At 44.6% G+C, this 21,486-nt stretch overlaps 1 protein-coding gene across 6 annotated transcripts; it reads right to left on the bottom strand.

The window, feature by feature from the left end:
* Nucleotides 1–2,271: 2,271 nt before the first annotated feature.
* Nucleotides 2,272–20,007, bottom strand: flad1 (flavin adenine dinucleotide synthetase 1). Of its 6 annotated transcripts, none has more exons than XM_080767564.1 (12): nucleotides 19,947–20,007; nucleotides 16,121–16,303; nucleotides 15,306–15,689; nucleotides 12,083–12,196; nucleotides 11,134–11,401; nucleotides 9,454–9,601; nucleotides 8,999–9,097; nucleotides 8,187–8,376; nucleotides 4,892–4,965; nucleotides 3,199–3,721; nucleotides 2,867–3,066; nucleotides 2,272–2,701 (listed from the first exon to the last, which is right to left on the bottom strand). In XM_080767564.1, the coding sequence occupies exons 2-10, from the start codon at nucleotides 16,298–16,300 to the stop codon at nucleotides 3,586–3,588; spliced, it is 1,593 nt and encodes a 530-aa protein (XP_080623690.1). In that variant the 5' UTR covers nucleotides 16,301–16,303; nucleotides 19,947–20,007; the 3' UTR covers nucleotides 2,272–2,701; nucleotides 2,867–3,066; nucleotides 3,199–3,585. The 6 variants fall into 6 exon arrangements, with proteins under 6 accessions (XP_080623690.1, XP_080623688.1, XP_080623689.1 ...); XM_080767562.1 differs by having other exon boundaries at nucleotides 2,867–3,100; XM_080767563.1 differs by having other exon boundaries at nucleotides 2,867–3,134.
* Nucleotides 20,008–21,486: the final 1,479 nt, after the last annotated feature.

The raw sequence follows: 21,486 nt of genomic DNA on the forward strand, positions 1-21,486 counted from the left end.
ATTTCATCTCGTAAAATTAATGCTTTACTTTATCCCATTCTGAACGGGAACCCATTTTGGTGTTGGCATCATGTTATGCTTTAGCTATTGAAAAACAGCAGATCTACAAGCTCATAGCGCGCCACCGAGTGGCGCGCTACGAGCTTGTAGGTCTGCTATTTTTGAAAAATCGAAGAACGACTGACATTTTTAGAATCTGATCTCAGGTCAGAATGGGTTAATCAGACCAGTGTGTGTCCAGTGGAAACCTCGTATGAATCTGATCTTAGGTCAGAATGGGTTATATTCCGTTGTGTGACACATAACCCCATCTATGAGCTCATAACATGCCACGTGGATAATAGACAGGCTATTTCCGTATGTCATCGCCATCAAACGCCCCACGTGATCACGCTACACGTCACACGGAAGCATCAAAAGTAGCAGATCCATCTGCAAGCTCAAAACGCAGCACGGCACATGTTGAGCTTGTCGACCTGCTCCTTTTAACACTTACCGTAAAACTGGAACGCGACAGTTTTGAAAATAATGAGGTACAGACAGTGCATGCATGTATGTGTGTGACTGTGCGTGCGTGCATGCATGCATGTATGTGTGTGACTGTGCGTGCGTGCATGTATGTATGTGTGTGACTGTGCGTGCGTGCGTGCATGTATGTGTGTGACTGTGCGTGCATGCATGTATGTATGTGTGTGACTGTGCATGTATGTATGTGTGTGACTGTGCGTGCGTGCATGCATGTATGTGTGTGTGTGACTGTGCGTGCGTGCGTGCATGTACTGTATGTGTGTGACTGTGCGTGCGTGCGTGTATGTACTGTATGTGTGTGACTGTGCGTGCATGTATGTATGTGTGTGACACTGCGTGCGTGCATGTATGCATGTGTGTGACTGTGCGTGTGTGGCACTGCGTGCATGTATGTATGTGTGTGACTGTGCGTGCGTGCATGTATGTATGTGTGTGACTGTGCGTGCGTGCATGTATGTATGTGTGTGACTGTGCGTGCGTGCATGTAAAAAACTACGCAATAAACAATTCCACCCGATTCCATTCTGTACTGGTTTACACGCGAACATTCCCAAATCAAATTGTTGAACTAATGGCATCAACCTCAAAGTGTTCAGACATTCCGATAATTATATTGCATCAATATCGTGAGACTAAATATAATTGTCTGTAATTTTGGATAGCACGCACATCTGGAATCTGTTGTGTAGGCCTACTAAATTATAAACTATAGTATGTGTGTGTGTGTGTGTGTGTGTGTGTGTGTGTGTGTGTGTGTAAAGCACACGCTCAAAGTGTCAAGTACAACTTACAACAATCTGCACATACAGTATTTGAGAGCTCTTCCTCTCGGTCGTTCTCAGGCACTCCATCCTTCCGTACATCTGGCGAGCCCGTCGGTACGTCCTCCTCCCCCTCCCTGCGTCTTTCTTTAGTACGTCCACCGTGTGGTAGATGTGGCCATCGGTGTGCCGGCTTCCAAAGCACCAGCTGGCTGGCCGGGACCTCCCGGTGTCTGCAGCAGTAAGCAGTAGTGGTGACCAGCCAGCCTCATTCTCCGTGCCTGCTGCCCCAAACTCTGTCTTGTTTTGCCACAGTCGACGTGGTTTTGAGGTTGGGTTCAGGCATAGTTTCTGTGAGCTCAGGGTTAAAGGTAGAGTCAGTGATTTCACTTTATTCAAATATCACTTATTTTTTTGTTTTGTTGTGATAATCCTCTCTACTATAGTGTGCTGACCATATAAGGAGTTCCTCCCTGTCCCCAGTTAACCCCTGGGGGTCAAAAACCTTAGTTTTCGTTTTTGTTCTCTATCCTGATTGGATGAAAGCTTGTGTCCCAAGGCAAAAACGAAACCTAAGGGTTTTTGACTGAAATCACTGACACCCCCTTTAAGGTTAGGTTTAGGCATAGTTTCTGTGAGCTCAGGGTTAAGGTTAGGTTTAGGCATAGTTTCAGCAAAGGAAGGCGAAAGGCCGAAACCTTGGTTACTAATAAAAATACAGCATCGTGGCTACGAGTGTGCAGCCTTTTTCTCTTTTTTACTTATGTCCCAGACGGCTGCCATCTTCTCACTCACTCTCGGTATAGCCCCCCCCCCCCCCCCCCCCCCCCCCCCCACCACCACCACCACCAACCCCCGTGCGGATGGATGGATTTGAACTGGAAACAAGGAACATCTGTAACAATCGATGCTGCACGTATGATTTATTTAGACGTAGGAGAGCCTCGAGGGAGGCCATGTACAGGAGAGACAGAAAAGAACACTGAGATTACATGAACAAACAGCCGGGAGAGACAACTGAATGTTTTTATTGAAAATCACAGAGATAGTAGCTTTAAAGTGATTGCACACATACACACACACACACACACACACACACACACACACACACACACACACACAGTCAGACTAGCTGTAGGCCTATATGGTTAATATAGTGTTCTATCTGTAAACTGGTCCATTTCCTGCTAACAGATGATTGGACGGGAGGGAGCGTTGGGCACATCCTGCCCCGATAAGCAGCAAATAGTGTCGCGTGGCCAGACAACTATTCCACAATCTCCTGAATGCTATAGAGCGTCTGGAACTACACCTCCTGAATGCTATACAGAGTCTGGAACTACACCTCCTGAATGTTATATAGAGTCTGGAACTACACCTCCTGAATGCTATATAGAGTCTGAGAACTACACCTCCTGAATGCTATATAGAGTCTGGAACTACACCTCCTGAATGCTATATAGAGTCTGGAAGTACACCTCCTGAATGCTATACAGAGTCTGGAACTACACCTCCTGAATGTTATATAGAGTCTGGAACTACACCTCCTGAATGCTATATAGAGTCTGGAACTACACCTCCTGAATGCTATATAGAGTCTGAGAACTACACCTCCTGAATGCTATATAGAGTCTGGAACTACACCTCCTGAATGCTATATAGAGTCTGGAACTACACCTCCTGAATGCTATATAGAGTCTGGAACTACACCTCCTGAATGCTATATAGAGTCTGGAACTACACCTCCTGAATGCTATATAGAGTCTGAGAACTACACCTCCTGAATGTTATATAGAGTCTGAGAACTACACCTCCTGAATGTTATATAGAGTCTGAGAACTACACCTCCTGAATGCTATATAGTCTGAGAACTACACCTCCTGAATGCTATATAGTCTGAGAACTACACCTCCAGAAATCCAAGTGAGGAAGCTGCCATTTCCATTCACGAAAATATACTTTAGAACATCTTTACATTTTATTTTGGTATTTCCATTTCTGCTAAGCAGCAAGCTACTGTATATACTGCATGCTTCGATGATTTTGATTTATATTAAGATAAATGCGATTGTACAGACGAAACAGAGGTGGGGAGGAGTCTCCACTTCCGCTTTATCGCTTACTCTCGTGATCAGAGCTTCCGTTTTCCAGACTGTACGACGGAAGCATCTTGAAAGTCGCGAGAGGCAACCTGCCTGGCCACGGGAGACTAAAGCGGCAAGTAACAGTGTGTTGAAGGTCCTGACATCATCATCGCCATCATTATCTTCATCATCGTCGTCTTCGTCGTCATCGGTCAGGCTCGAGAGTTGCGCTCCTCCTCCTCGTTCTCCAGCATGTGGGCGGGCCTGTAGCGGGCCACGCCCCTCCCGTCCACCGTCTGGAGGGAGGGGTTTCGGCAGGTGTTGTCCATGCTGCCCAATGAGGTGTACCTGCCGGGGGTGACGGAGAGCGTTCAGGTTCCAACCGGAGAGGTGGGTATAATAATTACTTAATGTGCTCATGTTATATTGAATAGAATGGTGGATAAGAATATGTGTGCCGTTTACTTTTCTAGGTAGTTCACCTTTCACCTAGTAGGCCCTATGTGTAATGGAGACCAATGTTCTTTTGCTTAATTAGTAATTCTCCTCACCTGGTAGCTTCACAAGGGTAGTTATGAGGTGATTAGTTTGGTCAGAGTCAGTTCAGTTCAAGCCAGCACACTGTCAAGAGCTCACTCACTACATGTTGAGTTAACCCTTTCTATCAGGCCTTGGACAGGATAAGTCTGTAAGTTTGTGTGTTTTTTGTTAAACTTCTTGGCTCTTAAAGCAATTTACATGTTCTTTTTGTAATCTTGTATGATGCATACAATAACTATGTTTGGTTTATTATTTTACAGTATATGACACCAATGTTGTGTTTCTATTTTTTCTGTATTGCAGTTTTACAATGTATTCTTCACTAAAGACCCCAAACCAAGTCACTGCCTTTGGAGCTTTATTGGGAACCTTGTTAGCTGTCTGCCAAGCCATACACAATGTACACCAACGTATAGTAAGGGCAGAACAATATGAATTGAACCCGTTTTAACATATCTCTGCTGTCTTGGCAGAATGCTTGGCCAGCTATGTAGAACAACACAATACTGCCTCATCAAAGCTGGTACGGTGACTTTATATATTGTTGTCAGATACTTGAATGTGTCCTTATATTATCGTCACTTACGCCAAATACACCTCAATTGCAGTTTGACCATTTTTGACCATTTTTCCGTCTGACTTGGTCATTCTAATCAATGGGGGAATACCCACAGAAGAAGCACTTATTAATACTTTTCATTGGTTCAATGTTTGTAATACCCAAACACAGACGTAAAGGCTATTCAAAAAGTTGGGAAATTGAGATTGTTGGTTTCTGCCCAACAGCGACGATATACAATCGTAATCTAATGTAATCTATTGTAAATAAATCTGATTCCAGTTGTACACTCTCTGAGTTACAGTCCTGTAAGTTTCCATTGGTTCCTAACCATCAATACCCCTTGCCCTTGAGGGTCCCCAGACCCCACTACGAGGGTCCCCAGACCCCACTACGAGGGACATAGAATGTGTCCTTACCCTTTGTCGTAGAGGACACAGTAGGGGACATAGAGCGTCCTGAGGAAGGACCAGATGTCATGATAAGACCAGTCCTGTGGACAGAGAACACACACACACACACAGTGGATTTAATCACTTAAGCTCCTGTGTTGTTTATATGTTTTTATTCGTCACAACATCGACATTGAGGTTTTTGATCCATACCACATGCAGACCTAGAAACCAGCCAAAGTTATAGTCAATATCGGCTGCTATAGGATGGCTGTTTCTATTTCTATTTTACCACAAAAGATGGATACACTGAGAGGCTAAGGTGAGGAATAAATACATTCAGGATTAGGCATAGTTTTACTGACGGCAGCTATGTTTAGCGATAAGATTAGGTTGAGGCATAGATAGTGTTAACTGAGGTTACGTTTAGGAATTAGAATATGCATTAGAATGAAAACAACTAGCTTTCTTCTACCATTCTAGTTGCATTTTACTGTGGGAGCCCAGTTCCCCTTTTTGAAACTAGCTCCTCGCCACTCGCCCTACACACTTCCACTTGCTTTGAGCATAGATATATAAATACCGGAGACGGCACCGGAATTCCCCTCCCATCCACTTGCATTGCATTGTGTCTCTATTATTTATATATCTATGCTCAAACCGAGTGGAAGTGTGTAGGGTGAGTGGTGAGGAGCTAGTTTCAAAAAGGAGAATGGAGAACAGGGAGCATCTATGAAACAATTCAAGGCCAACGTGTCTGTTGGGACAGGATTATTAGTCTGATTCAGGGTACATGTACGTGTTTTGGTGTGGATTTCTCAGGGTTAGGCATAGTTTTACTGAGGTTACGTTTAGGAAATAAGATTAGGTTGAGGCATAGTGTTAACTGAGGTTCCATTTAGGAATACGTAGTGGCGGCCGTTACGAGGTCGCCAGATTTGACCCCGGGGGTGAAAACGTGCTTCGAGGCGAGTTTAGGGCGTGTTTTTGTATTCTACGGTTTAGGTGTCCTCAAACTCCTCGAGATTGAGGACGAGAAAAGACCAGTCGAAAGAAAGAAAGAACGTGTGTGTGTGTGTGTGTGTGTGTGTGTCTGTGTGTGTGCGCGCACGCGCTCGTCTGGATGTGGAGGAAGACGTGATTGTAGGCGTCAGTTCTCCACGGCGTCCGTCCGACTCGTTTAGAAAACACAGAGATTGATGAACGCAGCGGCCCGGCGGAGCGGAGCGTTGCAACATGGGCTCCGTTCTAGAACGGCGCTGCTCGCTCTTTGAGCAGCGCTCACCAGAACAGAACCACATTACAGAGGGCTGTGAGGATGATGGATGGGAGGCTGCATGTCAGCAGGATGAAGGGAGAGAAAAACAACAACCACCCACAGCCAGCAATGGCATCAAACTTTCTTTTTTTTTTATAGCGTGACTCTGAAAGAGCTGACCTACTCTCTAGAGAACAAAGGTTCACAAACTTTTCAGGCCGTGACCCAAAAAAAACCCATATTTAAACTGTTGGGACCCCCCTTCCACCCCACATACACATCCTGACAAGCACTAGGGAATTGTAGGAGTTGAGGCATTACATTTAGTTTGACTCAGGGTTTCACAGCTAAATATTGTGGGGAAAATACCCCCAAATGGTTTGGGAACCATTGGTCCAGAAAAGGGTTTGTGTGTCACAGAGCTAAGTGACAAGTAAGTTCAGCAGCAGTAAAAACGTCCATATTGAAATGTATTATGGTATGATTGTAACTCGTAGATTCCCAGGTGCACATTCTGTTGTGACTGGAATCATATTTGATTTATTTTTTGTTGATGCCGTTATGCGGAAGCAGCTTGTTGAAGCCTATAGCTGTGCATTTGGGTGATTGGCACCTGAAGATCTGATTGAGATATCTGATTGATTGGCACCTGAAGATCTGATTGAGATATCTGATTGAGTAGAACATGGGGAGCATCTTGGGTGGATCGCTAGTTGCGTGTTGGATTGATTTTTGTCTTGTCTTTTCTTCAGTTGTAAAATGTTGCCGTTTTGTAGTCATGGCCTGGCTCCAATTAAAATAAAAAATAAATCATGAGCTTGTGCTGATCTACACTCCCACCTCGTGACATTGTCCAGAGTTAATCTCCCAATACCGCGATACAAATCGGTGCCAGATTTCTCACACAGGCTGTCACTGGGCTGACATAGAATCACATAAATGTGGACACGGATGATGTCATCGGCTAGACGACACTCTCTTTCAGACAACCAGGCCATCTCTGATAGGAAGTGAAAGGCTGTTGTGGGACTTTGGGAAAGGGATGTTCATCCATGATGTATGGGAGTCATCCATCATGGATGCTGTCCCAGACTCCCAGCATGCACTCTGCTGTGTCACACTGGCCATCTGAAGTCCAGATTAACGTCAAGCTACGCTGTTTTCAACACAATGTGTGTTCTGGTTCTTGGGTATTGAAATAGCTCTAGTGTTGGGTATCGAAATGTAGGTTTCCGAGTAGGAACAGAATCCAAATTGCTGGGTACCAGGCGGGTACATAATGAAGGAATTGATACTAGCTTATAATTTAAGGCGACCAGTAGTTCTCCTATAATTAAAGCTTTACTACTGATTTCCATCGTGTGGTCATGGCATAAACGTATGAAAGGTTACTAATATGTATTATGTTATTTTAATAAAGTTGACATATAATTAGTTTATAGAATGAATTGTGTTTCAGCATTGGTTCTATCTCGAGTTTGTTTCAGTTTTATTTATTTTTCCTTTATGGAACCGAAATAAGTAAGTAAGCCTTGCCGAGCCATGAGGCCCGTGAGGCAGCTTGATGTACAGTACTGTACAAGTAGACTAACCTGACGCTGCCAGATGGGGGCGGTATTGGGCATGTTCCCCAACACAGCTTCCATCTGGGATTTCTCAGGGAGTTCAGCTAACACCAATCCGTTCCGTACCGAACCAATCAGCGTGAGCTAAGGGCGGGATATGTGCGAAACCGGATGTGAAGCTATATAGACACGTCAATATGATTGGTTGTGTTTGCACGCCCACAGACAGACGGTCCCATCCAATCATCTACCAAGTATCTTGAAAAAAAGGAACAGCCCCGTCATCGAATTTGCTTCCGCGATCCCAGATCCCAATAAGCTGTGAAACAAATTTGTGTAGCAAGCTTCTTGGATCTGGCAGCGTCAGGTTACAAGTAGACCCCCTGGACATGGACATGACGCTAAGCAAGACAAATGTATTCGTATTCAAGTCAGCTTGGGGTCAGTGGAACATGCACGTTCGCGTAAACATGAATGTGTGTGTGCGTGCGCGTCTCACCAGTAGAGGGTTGACTCTCATGTATGCAGGCCAGCCTGGGTCCGTGGGGCACATGTGTGTGAGCGTGTGTGAGTAGGGGTCTGTCCTCCGCGTGCCCATCAGCACAGCCCGGAGCTCCGGCCTCCTCTCCTGGATCTCCGTCAGAGCCTGGCGGATGTTTCCCTCCACCGAGATCAGCTCCAGGTCGTACCTGTGACACACACACACACACACACACACACACACACACACACACACACACACACACACACACACACACACACACACACGCACGGCACACGCACACGGCACACACACACAGCCGACCATTTATACGAAACTCCCAGAGTTGATTCTCACTGCGTCCAGCTCCTGCCACGGCCTTCAGCCCGTTGGATGTTTTACTCTAAAGACCCCAAAATTCACCTGAGAATTAACCGTAGATCTGCTGATTTGAGCTTGCTGATGGGCTCGTGGATTGCATTTTTTTAATGGCAACGACATTACGGAAAACGAAGGATTTATTTTAATTATTCTTTTTAAAGAGTGGGTTCCCAGATTGAGTGGTTAGAAAGCGGGAGTGCGAAATGCAAAACAAATATGATCACATCAAACAATTATTTTTATGCTTGAATTCCCTCGCTTCACGAAACAATTAGCGCCGCTTCATTGCCTCGTTATATCCGTGTTTCTGTGTGGATGACGGGCTCGTTAGCGGACACAGAAGCAATTTACATAAATGTAACTTAATTGCACGAAATAAAAACTCTCAGTCAGAGTGTGCGTAAGCACCTGTTTGTGTGTGTGTGTGTTTGTGTGTGTGCGTGTGTCACCTCTTGATAGTGTCCTGCAGAAATCTCTCCATTTCTGGAAAGGGCGAGACGACACGAATGTAGAGAGCTTTCACCTTATCTTTGTTATCTGGACACTTCCTGACAGAGAGGAGGAAAGATGGACGGGTTAGAGACAGATCTGATAACTGTCACAAGACAAGACACAATCTTACTCCTCGGCCTCAGTCACACATAAAAGACAGCTGTCTTCTCGGTGTCGCACGTACGGCTCGCAATGCATTTTCAGGCGCCTGACACACTATTGAAACGAAATCGCTCTCTCTGTTCCGGGAAGAGAGTGGGGGGGGAGCAGAGCAGCTCGAAATTCATTTTCAACGGGAGTCACTGGGTTTCACAGAGCTGCTCTGCTCCATGGCTGTTGTTTGCTTTTGCCATCATTGTTGAAGAAGATAATAATTGTTGAATACAGAGATAAGATCCTCTCCCCTCCTCACCGTTTCAGAGCAGCGTAGTAGAGGTGCAGCAGAGCGGTGCAGTCCTTCCCTCCGTTGAATCCCACACACACCTCCTGGTAGGAGTAACGGTCCAGCGCCTCCTCCACCGTCTTCAGAGCCGAAGACACCTTGTCCCCCAGAGGACAACCTGGAGGAGACACAATAACAGAAATTTTACTTGTGGAGCCACGAGAGATCTTGTCCAATTTATAACCTTGTGGAGCCACGAGAAGATCTTGTCCAACTTATAACCTGGACAACGAGAGACCTCCTGACAAGCTGCACTGGAGGGTGAAATGATTCATCTAATATTTATGACGGAATAAATGGCTTTACTGATGGATCATGTTAAAGCTGCAATCCGTGAAAAGACATGTGCTGCCCGGGAATTTGTTCCCATTATTACCCCAGTTATAAGTTTGCGAGGTTTTTTTCCATTCCACATTTTTGACTTATTCATTCATTTTCAGTTTGAGGTTGCTGTTTAGTTTAGTATAGTATTTCGTTTTTTTAAAAGGCTTTTATAGTTTTTGTTCATTTTGCATTTAATTTTCTTGTATTAGTTTGTGTGTTTTTCCCCCGCTATTTTGGAAGGTTTTGGACAATTCCCCCCCCGTAAAGACTTGTTTTTGCTTTTATTTCACTTCCTAAAAAATATATATATATATATTATTATTTTTTGTTTTTGGCTTTTTTCCTTTATTGATACTTTCAAGTGAAGATAGACAGGAAAGAGGGAGAGAGAGAAGGGGAGAGACATGCATCAAATGTCATGAACGGGACTCGGACATGCGACGCGCTGTCAGGCCAGAGCCTATATGTGGCATGCGCCTGGACCACTAGGCCTGCGGGCGCCCCAAATCCCTTAAAATATTTAGCTAACATTACTTTTAATTAATTTGTTTTAGTTAAACCATAATAACCCTGGTGCGTTTGGGGAGAAACTGCATTCTGACACTGTCAGGCAGTACCGCCTATCAACCAGTAGGTGTCCTCTCCGACCACACGACTCTACATGTCTCAATAGAAGAGCAGGGGAGACCGAGATACAATCACCACAGCTGTAGTTAATTAAATATCTCTATATTAGTACTCTGCTGTAGAGTGTTTGTTCAGTACCAGGAGTCTCCATCTTCTCTCTCCAGCCCTTTTTTAACACATTTAGACCTGAGGCAGATTTAAAAAAATGTCTTCTAGTTTTCAGTTTTCTGAAGAACCACTATGTTTCTATGTCAGTGGTTGGTGTTCAACCATTTTCATGTCAAGGACCCCAGAATCATCTGTATTTGGCCGCGAACCCCCATCTGAAAATATGTTGCTCCAGGGACCCCCCCAGAAGCAAAGATTTGAGTTAAAAACGTTAATAATATATATTCAAAATCGTGAAAATGTGATGCAAATCTTGGAATATATATTCTTTCAGAGCGAACGTTTACAACTCAAATCTTTGCTCCTGGGGGGGGGGGGTCACCTGGAACAACATATTTTCAGACGGGGGTCGGCGGCATATTCCATATAATTGTTGTGGTCCTTGACATGGAAATATTGAGCACCACTGATATACGAGGTTTTTCAGAAAAGGTTCATGATTTAGAAGACATTTTGTAAATTTCGACGTCAGGTCTAAATGGGTTAATAAAAACAATATTGAGTATACTTTTCCCTCCCCTGGCTCCTCACCGCTGTTGGCCAGCCTGTAGACCTCGTCTGGAGCGATGGTCACGGGGTCTCTGACCAGGTGGACCACGCTGCCGTCGGGCAGCTGTTCCAGCAGCTGTGCCCGGGCGCGCTCCACCTCCTCGGGGCTGTCCGAGTCCAGGACCAGCCTGACGCGGTGGTAGTTACTCATCCAGTCCGGGTAGGAGCCCAGGGACACCTTCTTCCCCCAGTCGGCCTGCAGCCGCGTCAGAGCCGGGGCGATCTCTGCCTCGTCTGCGTCTACAAATACCTAATAGAGAAATATAGAGATTTGCTGTAAGGAGTATTCAATTCAATTCAAAGGGCTATATTGGCTTGAGACAACATACGTTTACATTGCCAAAGCAAAAAGTGGAACAATACAATCAAAACAAAACTAAATGTATGTACAATTGAAAGTCAGAATCTCCAATAAATCAATTTCTATGTACCAAGATCAGCCGATGCAGGAATACACACACTGATTAGTCTTTAAGGTGGCTGTGTTCCATTTGATATCCTTCTCCTGTAACAGCAGTTACCCCCCATTTAATGGCATCTCTGGGACCACACTTTATATTGTAAAACCAATGCTAATTCTGCTAAACTCTGAGAGTGTACAAATGGAACCAAATGGACAATAAGGGTCAGTTTGGTTCCTAACTATCTATTTAGCTGGGGACCCCCTGGAACTCTCTCAAGGACCCCTAGGGATCCCTGGACCCCACTTTGGAAACCACTGGTCTAGTGCACGGTAACAGGGACAGACACCCGCCTGTTACCGGCTGATACAGACAATAAGCCTCTCCCGACCTACAGTATGATGATGGTATGTGTCAGATTAAACCTGGTATGGTGATGATAATGTGTTAGATTAAACCTGGTATGGTGCTGGTGACATGGTAATGGTGACAGACAGTGTGTATCAAAGCAGTGTGTTGCCGGTCGTCACCTCTCTGGTGTGAAAGGTGGTTCCTGAACCGGCGAACAGGTGTTCCAGCCCAGTGAAGGCTCTCTCCAGCAGGGAGGGAATGCCGGGGAATATGTACACGTTGCGGACGCTGACCTGGAAGAGAGAGACACACGCACACATAATATATACCGTATACACACTGTGGCAAACCAGGGGAAACAGCCAGGCCTATTCCCCACAGAAGGAGGCTGAGGGGAGGTGATAGAGGGAGTTTATCACCCTGTACAGGTATTGCAGCCAATGGGAGCCTGGACATGGACGCACCTGCAGCCAGTAAGGCAATCAACAGAAGCTTTTAAATAGCCGACGCCCAAGCTGCCTGGTGAGTCAGTTTGGACTAATGGAGGAGTGAGGAAGCAGGAATCACTCTGTTCATGAGGAGGCTGCATGGTATGAGGGAGATCTCACAAGTGAGTACAAGATTTAACTCAAACCTTTGGACCCACTTGGATGTGCTGTGCGTGTATTGTGGCTCACCTGGTCTCGTTCTCTCTCCCTCCCTCCTAGGCCGACTGAACTCCTCAAGGGAGAGCCTACAGCACTCTCCCCCACCTGAATACAGTAGTCACTAGCTCTCTCTCTGCTCTGCCCACAGGACTGTGCATAGAAGCCCAAGCCCCAGACAGGAGGAAACCTAAGTTGACGTTTTGCCCCGTTTTCCCCTTTCCCTAACAATTTAATAAAAGACAATTTAAGTTACATGTTGAATCTGACTGAGCCTCTTATTTTATTGTGAATCTTGACTATTCTCCCCTGGGTTGCCACAACACACACACACGCACACATGCACACATGTACACACAGGTTAGAAACAAGGGCAAGGATTGAATAAACAATGTATTCAGTCCTTGCAATCGCAAGTACTGTAAATGGTCCACGGAACGAATAACGTTTTGTGAATGTGATTTATGATCACTTCAACCGTCAGCGAGAATTTGATCGGTCGAATAAATAATATTAACTGACAATGGTATTAACACTTTCAACGATAAGAGTTGACTTCCCGCCCTACTTGATCGTACTACAGCGCCACAGAAAATTAGCAGAAGTAGCAGATCTACTAGTGCGAAACGTGGCGCACTTTGAGCTTTCTGTGGTGCTATTTTTGAATTTGAACTCTGAAAAGTAACAGTTTTGGACAGGTTTCCAGCTTTCCACCTGACAGAGACAACTTAGAATCAGAGTCCTTTGTACGACTCTGCATGAGACGTCTATAAGAGGATCTGTGTGTGTGTGTGTTCACTTTTTACTACTTTTCATTGGTTCAATATTTTCGAAACATTAGTTGTTAGGTGGTTAGGTGGTTTCCTCCTGTTAGGTGGTTTCCTCCTGACAGCAACGATACATAGGCGTACTTATTTTTTTATCTATAGTTAATTATTTATTTTCATGTATTTGATTATAATGCAAGTTAGAAAATAAGTTCTCCAAACTCTGGAACGGATTCGGGCCCAAACATCATCAGTCATCGTCAGACTCTAACCAATATTATCCCATTCTGAACGGGAACCCCTTTTAGGTGTTTTAAGAATGATGTTATACTTTAGCTATTGAAAAATAGCAGATCTACAAGCTCATGATGAGCTTGTAGGTCTGCTATTTTTGAAAAGTCTTGAAAATGTGGTGCAAATCTTTGAATATATATTCTTTCAGAGCAAACGTTTTTAACTCAAATCTTTGCTTCTGGGGTGGTCTCTGAAACAACATATTTTCAGATGGCGGTCGGTGGCCTATTACATATCATTTTTGGGGTCCTTGACGTGAACTATTGAGCACCACTGATATAGAAACATAGTTTTTCAGAAAACTGGTCACGATTTAGAAGATTTCTTTTTAAATTTCGATGTGGGGCCTAAACGCGTTATGCTGTAGCTGGTACCCATAATTCATAGACCTGAGCTGTGCTGCTGTAGCGTCAGCATCATTCATCACGCTGATGAATTGGGGAATTGTCATTTTTCCCTTGGAACAACTTCATGAAGCGACAATCATTACTGCCGGCGGTGGAAACCTTTTATATCCAAAAAATTGTTTCTTTGTTATTAATTTAAAAATATATATATTTTAAAATAATTGAAAATAGACTGATCTGCAAGCTCACAACATGCTTATCGGCTAACCTTTGTGTGACACTCTCGGAGGACATTAATTTATGGGAGAAGAAACCGAGGAAAAAAAAGATATGAGGTTTCTGCCCGACATCAATTATTATTATTTTTATTAGTGGAAGTTGCAGCACTTTCTTTACTGTACATTCTGAGTCTGACAGTGTTCACCATCACTTCATATAATTGCCCCAGGAAAACGTCTGACTGAGGTCATCAACAAATTATGCCGGAAATAGTCGATATTATTATACAAGCTCACAAGGCACCACGCTATGCCGTGTTGTGAGTTTGTAGGTTGTGTTATTTTCGGCGTGTGACACCAGAGTAAACTCCAAACCACAATGCCTAAAACGTTACCTCTAAATGTCAAATCCTGACTCTTAACTAACCAATAACTATCTATAAACAATCTATTTCTCTTGTGAGGACCAGGAAAATGGTCCTCATAATAAATACTAAATATTTCTCAAATTCTATTATATTAATTTTATTTGGCCCTCACTTACATTGCAATAGAAGTGCACTGCACACAAACACGCACAGCCACAAACCAAGGGCTATCGCAGAGACACACACACACACACACACACTCACCAAGCAGTGTTTCCGGGAGTTTGAGCTGGCCACTGTGACTGGCCAGATTACATTTATCCGGACACAAATTCGGCCATAATATAATACACGTCCCGCAGTAACCGGCATCATGAGCTTTTGTTGTGTCTTGCTACTGCTATGTTTATTTCCTGATGGCAAGGAAGGTATAGTCAAGGACTTGTCTAAAGAGGACAAGAAGCGAAGACCGTAAGGGCGCAATGGGCTTTATGCAGCCTTGGTCTGCAACTGCGCATGTTTCTTTCCTTCCATGGAGCACCATGTGATCAACATGGCGGCGCCCTTACGGTCTTCGCTTCTTCTCCTCTTTATACAGTCCTTGATGGCAAGGAAGGTATAGTCAACTAGCCTGCAAGCTGCAATGTGTCACCACGTTAGTCCCCCCCCCCCCCCCCACACACACACACACAGCCTGCGCCACTCAGTTCACACAGGTGTGATTTCTCCACCACTGCACAGTGCACACACACACACACACTGACCAGGGGGTATCGTAGGGGCTTCCCGGTGTGCGGGTCCCGGCCGTAGTTGAGCTTGGCGGAGCGCGGCACCATGGCCAGCTTCATGGCGGCGCTGTCCTTCTCCGTGGCCTTCTCCCCGAAGAACTCCTGCACCAGCTGGCACAGCTCGGGGTGCGGGCACACCTCCTCGCGGAAGGCCAGCGCCACGCTCTCGAAGGTGACGTCGTCGTGCGTGGGGCCGATGCCGCCCGACGTGAGGAGGTGGGTGTAGAGGGGCGCGAGCAGCGCCACCTCCCGGGCGATGACCTCCTGCTCGTCCGGCACCACCGTGATGCGCTGCACGCACACGCCCAGCTTCCGCAGCGCGCGGCACAGGAAGGCGCTGTTGGTGTCTACCGTGTGACCCTGCATGGGGGGGAGAGAGAGAGAGAGAGAGGGGCGAGAGACACAGAGACAGGATTCAGACCTGGAACGCATCTGTGTCACTTTGGCGTTTTAACCAACATTAACCATTATTTTATGCTTTAGCTATTGAAAAATAGCAGATATACGATACAACTTTATTGTCAGCTTGTCACCGTTCAAGACATAGACTAAAGGCCTATTCATAGTCTGGATTTTCGGTGGTGAGGTGACCACCTCTCCAGTGGTGAGCTGACCACCGGAGCTGAAATAACGTTGAGCGGTGGTGAGTAAAAACAGAGAGAAGGGCTGGAGCGGTGGCGGTGGTTTGCTCTTCACCGCGGCTCGTGACGTCATGTTGTAGTTCGGTGGTCACCCCACCACCTTAAATCCAGACTATGTATGAGCCTTTACATTACATGTCATTCTCTCACCTTGAGAATCTCGTCTCCGATGATGAGGATGGCTGCCGTGGTGGCTCCGCCCCTAGCCGTGGAGGAAGAGGCGGGGCCTGTGTGGTTCTCCGCCATGGTTGCCTTGGTAACCTTGGTCACCTGGACCACCACTCTCCTCAGTCGCACCGCTGCTCTACTCAGCCTGACGCCCGCCTGCATCGGCTGACACACACAATACAAACACAATGTAATGTTCATTATTATTAGTGTGGTTGCTATAGAGCGTCGCAGTCCCGCCCCCTTTCATGCCAACACCAGGCCCAGGAAATAGTTTCCAATGCATTTTTCCCATAGACATTTCAAAACGTATTTATTTAAAGACCTTATAAGCGTTATACAGAGCCAACTCTTGTCGTGACAAATCATGAAAACGAACACAATATTTTGGACCAAACAAATAATTACAAAGAAGAAAAACAACAAAAAAAGTGTTGTAACCTGCCGTTTTCTTCTTCTTCTAATTATTTTTGCAGCCCGAGAAATTGTGTTTGTTGTCATGATTTGTCACGACAAGAGTTGTCTTTGTCCACGGCGTATAAACGTCTTTAAATAAATACTTTCTGAAAAGTCTATGAGGAAAATGAACGGGGATTTCTTTTCCGGGTCTCTCGAGGGGGCGGGACTGCGACGCTCTATAGAGGCAACACACTATTGTTCTCAGTCTGAGAATTATGTACACTAGTTAGTTATAGAATATATCGTTGCTGTCGGGAGGTAACGACCTAACTTCATTTTTGAGGTTTTTGATTTTTTTTTTTTTCATAAATCAGTGCTATTGATTGAAAGCCCATTACGTCTGTGTGTTGTTTCGGAAATATTGAACCAATGAAAAGTAGCAAAAAGCGCTTGGGACAAAACCTCTTAACTCCATTGGACCCTGAAACTGTCTGCTAAAACAGCTAACTCCACCACCTCTCATGGAAATAATTGGCAAATATATAAAGTCACAACACCAACTTTGATGAAGCAGTATTGCTTTGTTTTCAAAATATACGTTTTTCTTAATTTCCTGAAAAAACATGCAGAGCTATGCAGATACATTTCAACGTGTTTCTTTTCTCAGGTTTTTGGAAAGCCTGTGCAGAATGTACCCAGTCGGTCAGCATCAGTGTCCACTAGGCAGCAAGGAAGGAGAGCGTGCCCATGTTTTTTTAATGGTAAATGCTGCAAATCCTTTGAATTTGTGATGGAAAATAGGTCAAAAACATTCAACCCACCACCCCCCCGTTCTGGTTGATTTAATGCCATGTGACATAGTCCCAATTATCCCAAAGCTACAGAAAAAAGTCAGGTCACACATGAGAGTCTAGCCCATTCTGACCTGGCACCCATTTTGGTGTTAGCATCATGTTATGCTTTAGCTATTGAAAAATAGCAGATCTACAAGCTCATATCGCGCCACCGAGTGGCGCGATACGAGCTTGTAGGTCTGCTATTTTTGAAAAATCGAAGAACGACTGACATTTTTAGAATCTGATCTCAGGTCAGAATGGGTTAATCAGACCCAGTGTGTGTCCAGTGGAAACCTCGCATGAATCTGATCTCAGGTCAGAATGGGCTAGACTCTAGTCTAGTACAACCACTGAACAGCCAGCTGAGTCAGACGACTTCGTAGCAAAACATAATTTCCAATGATGAAACAAACAACAGCACAATTGACCAACCACAATCCTTCCGCAGCCAAACTCAGTGGCGTGCACAGATAGACACTATAGGGGCTGCTAGAGCAACACCTGCCCCATGTGTGCCCTTTTGGGAAAATTGGGAAGAAATCTATAAATCTCACACTATTAAGGCAACCGGCCGGTTCCACGCGCTGCACAAGGTGCCCTTTTTTCACTTGAGCACCTCCTGCCCCTCTAAATGTCTGTGCACGCCACTGTCCAAACTCATATCATTTTGGCCGGTCCTTGGCACGTTGACAGGGTTGACACTTTGGGGTTTTTAGTACCGCGTACACAAACAAGATAAGATAAGAGAGCTTTATTGATCCCATGGGGTGAATTCAGGTAACTGTACTTACTGTAGCAACAACTAGCAGTAAGAGTGAAACACAGGATATGTACAGTACAGGTATGAGTAGACTACTAGAGAGATGAGAATGAAGACAAAATTAATATTAAGAAGTACAACAGTCTGTCACTACTAGCCATCTGCAGTTCTGCACTTGCTCTGACTGAGTTATATCGTATCAATAAATATGTTACTGTACACAACATTGTATATCTACGAGCTCAGCTCACGTGTCGATAGTTCTTGAGCTTAATGTATAGATAAACAGAATACCAAACAACTCGCCCCTTCACCAACTCGCCCCGGGCGTACAGCCGGCGGAACAGGTACACGACCTGGTATTCCTATAAGTAATCTAAGTAAATTAAGCTTAAACGGTTAAACCTAACCTTATTCCTAACTTTAACCTCAGTAAAACTATGCCTGAACCTAACCCTATTCCTAAACTTAACCCCAGTAAAACTATGCCTAACGCTCTGGGCCATGGCTCAATGGTCCAGCCACCTTGGCTGGTAATCCAGTCTGGCAGTGAGTGTGCCGCGGGCCTTTACTGCATGTCTTCCCCGCCTCTCTCTCCCCATTTCCTGTCAGCCTGTCAGTCTGACCCTCCATAAAAATATAAAATGAAAGGCGAAAGCCACAACAACAAAAAAACTATGCCTAAGGGCCGATTCATACTCCTATTTTACCGCTGTTTCGGCGCTGTAGTGCCGAAATGATTTCGGGCGAGATGGAATTGGGGCGACCGTACCTGTTACCGATAAACATACTGTACGGCAGGGGTGGGCAATTATTTTTCCCAAGGGGCCAAATGAGAAACAGAAACTATTGTGGTGGTCCGGGCCTAAAGGCTGAACTCAATTCTGCATGATGCTAATGTTATTTCTATATAGAAAGCATTGTTTTGACAAACCGGTAAGAGTAGCCTATAGGTAAGAGTATATGTTACTATTATTACCTCTGACTTCAGTAATTTGGCATCCACCTTAATTTTGTTGGCATGAGCGGACATTTTTTGGGGGTGAATAGGCTTTAAAGAAGGTAACAGGTTGTCAATCACACACAATTCACGGCAGGAAACAGATTGCGTGTACGTGAATAAACACTCAGGCTTAAAAATAAAAGCAAGGCGGTTTAAGTCCACGCATGAGGTAATTACCGGTAGAAAGTATGTTTTATTTTCTAATTTCCAAGTAACATCGTTGTATGGCGTGAATTCTATTATTTTATGTATTATATCACCAGGTGACATCCCCTATTATTACTTATTAATAATAATATTATTCTTAAATATAATAATAATAATACTATTTTGTCATTCATGTTGTTTTTGCAGCCAAAGATACACAAAACAAAAGCACAAAATAAGACAAAACAAACATTGTAAATAAGAGTCTTATGTACAATGTTTGTTTTGTCTTATGCATGTGTTGTTGTTGTTGTGTCTTATGATAAGACACAACACATACACGCACGCACGCGCGCACACACACACACACACACACACACACACACACACACACACACACACACACACACACACATTGTTATAATAGTGTAATAATGCATCTGTAGAGTACACATATATAGACACTATCTCTCCTTCCTTGAATGGCCAGAGAAAAGGAGGAAGCACTTTCAGGAATGCACTGTGACGTTTAGTGTTCTGTTGTTTACATTGTTTCTGTCCTCCTAACATGTCGTTGTAAATAAAGAGCATAGTTACTATTCTTAATTAACGTTATAGACGTTGATGTTCAGTAAAACAGCATGTGTAGAATAATTTTCTTACCCTCTGTCACAGAGACTCTGTGGCGCAGAATATGTCCTCCGCTCCATATGGATGTATCCACTACACACACACATACGTCAGACGGTAGGTTCGTCCAATCACAACTCGAGCCGGGTCCATGGGAGACTCGGAGAACCAATCGGCGTCGCGGGGAGGCGGGTGTTAACGCTGCACAGTCCGGAAGTACATAAGGGGGAAGTTGTGAAAATAAAATGACGGACATGTGTGTGAGGACCAGAGGCGGGATTTAATTATAACTCAATTATGGATTTACCACGAACACATAGATGTACTAAAACAGTGGTTTTCAACCTGTTTCAAATCAAGGACCATTATTTATGGGGAATTTGAGCCACCCACGACGCCACGAGCCCCCATTTGAGCCTCTCACTCAATCCCAAAACTTAGAATATTTTTTTGTTTAATATCTTGGATAAGATTTTGTCCACAATTCCATTGCATTTGAATTAAATGCAAATTGCTAAAGAATAATTCAGGATTCCAATGAAAAGAGCTTGCATGTAGATATTTTAGCTTTCTTTTTTGTGACAGAATGGTGAAGTAGTAGTTAAAATATGGAGAAAATATGTTACTGCCCTCTGGAGTCATCAAAGTTGCCTAGGTCTATTTCTGTATGTGTCTGACTCTGTTGTCTGTTCCAACATTAGTAACTTCCTCCTGGAGGATTCCGAGGCGTTCCAAGGCCAGTGAGTTGATGTAATCCCTCCATCTCATCCTCGGTCTGCCCTGGGGTCTCCTCCCAGTGGGACGTGCATTGAGGACCTCCCTGGTAGGGAGATGCTTGAGAGTCGAGAGAGGTATCCTAGTAACCAGATGCCCGAACCACCTAAGCTGGCTCCTTTCCAGGCATCTCTACTCCGACTCTCTTGCGTGACTTCTCACCAATCAAAAAAGTCAATCAAAGAACAAGATTCCTTTACAGGATCTCCTCGCTGGTCAACAAAAACACCTTGAAGACCTTAACAGGAGCCCTCGTACAAGGTTTCTTCGACTATGCAAGTATGCATGCACCTCCTGGTACCACAGCACCTCAAAGGTCCTTAAAATAAGGCTCCAGACCTCCCAAAACAAACTGGTCAGGCTCCTACTTGGCCTCACCCCTGCCCACCTTGACAGGCTGGAATGGCTTAGGGTCGACGACAGAGTACAGCATCTTGCAATGGGACTGGTCCACAAGATTCGATACACCACCCGGTCCAAGACACCTGTCTAAATACTTCCTTAATGTTAACGAAGTCCACACCCACAACACCAGAGGGAGTGCAACAAACCATGTACAACCCAGATTCGGCACAATCAAGGGACTAAATTATTTTCACTCCTATGCCACCAAAATGTGGAATGCCCTACCAACAGTCATTAAGACATGCAAATCCCTTGACTCTTGACCCCCCACCCACCCCTTTTTTTCCCTCACTGCATTATTGATTGTTTTGGAGTTTGTTTATTTGTTTGTTTTTTTTGTTTTTTTCAGTGTGTTGTTGTTTTTTTGTACTTTTTGTTTTTGTTTCTCTGTTTA

The sequence above is a fragment of the Protomyctophum bolini genome (assembly GCF_963924005.1).
Source record: "Protomyctophum bolini genome assembly, chromosome: 7".
In the NCBI taxonomy this organism is placed as follows: domain Eukaryota; kingdom Metazoa; phylum Chordata; class Actinopteri; order Myctophiformes; family Myctophidae; genus Protomyctophum; species Protomyctophum bolini.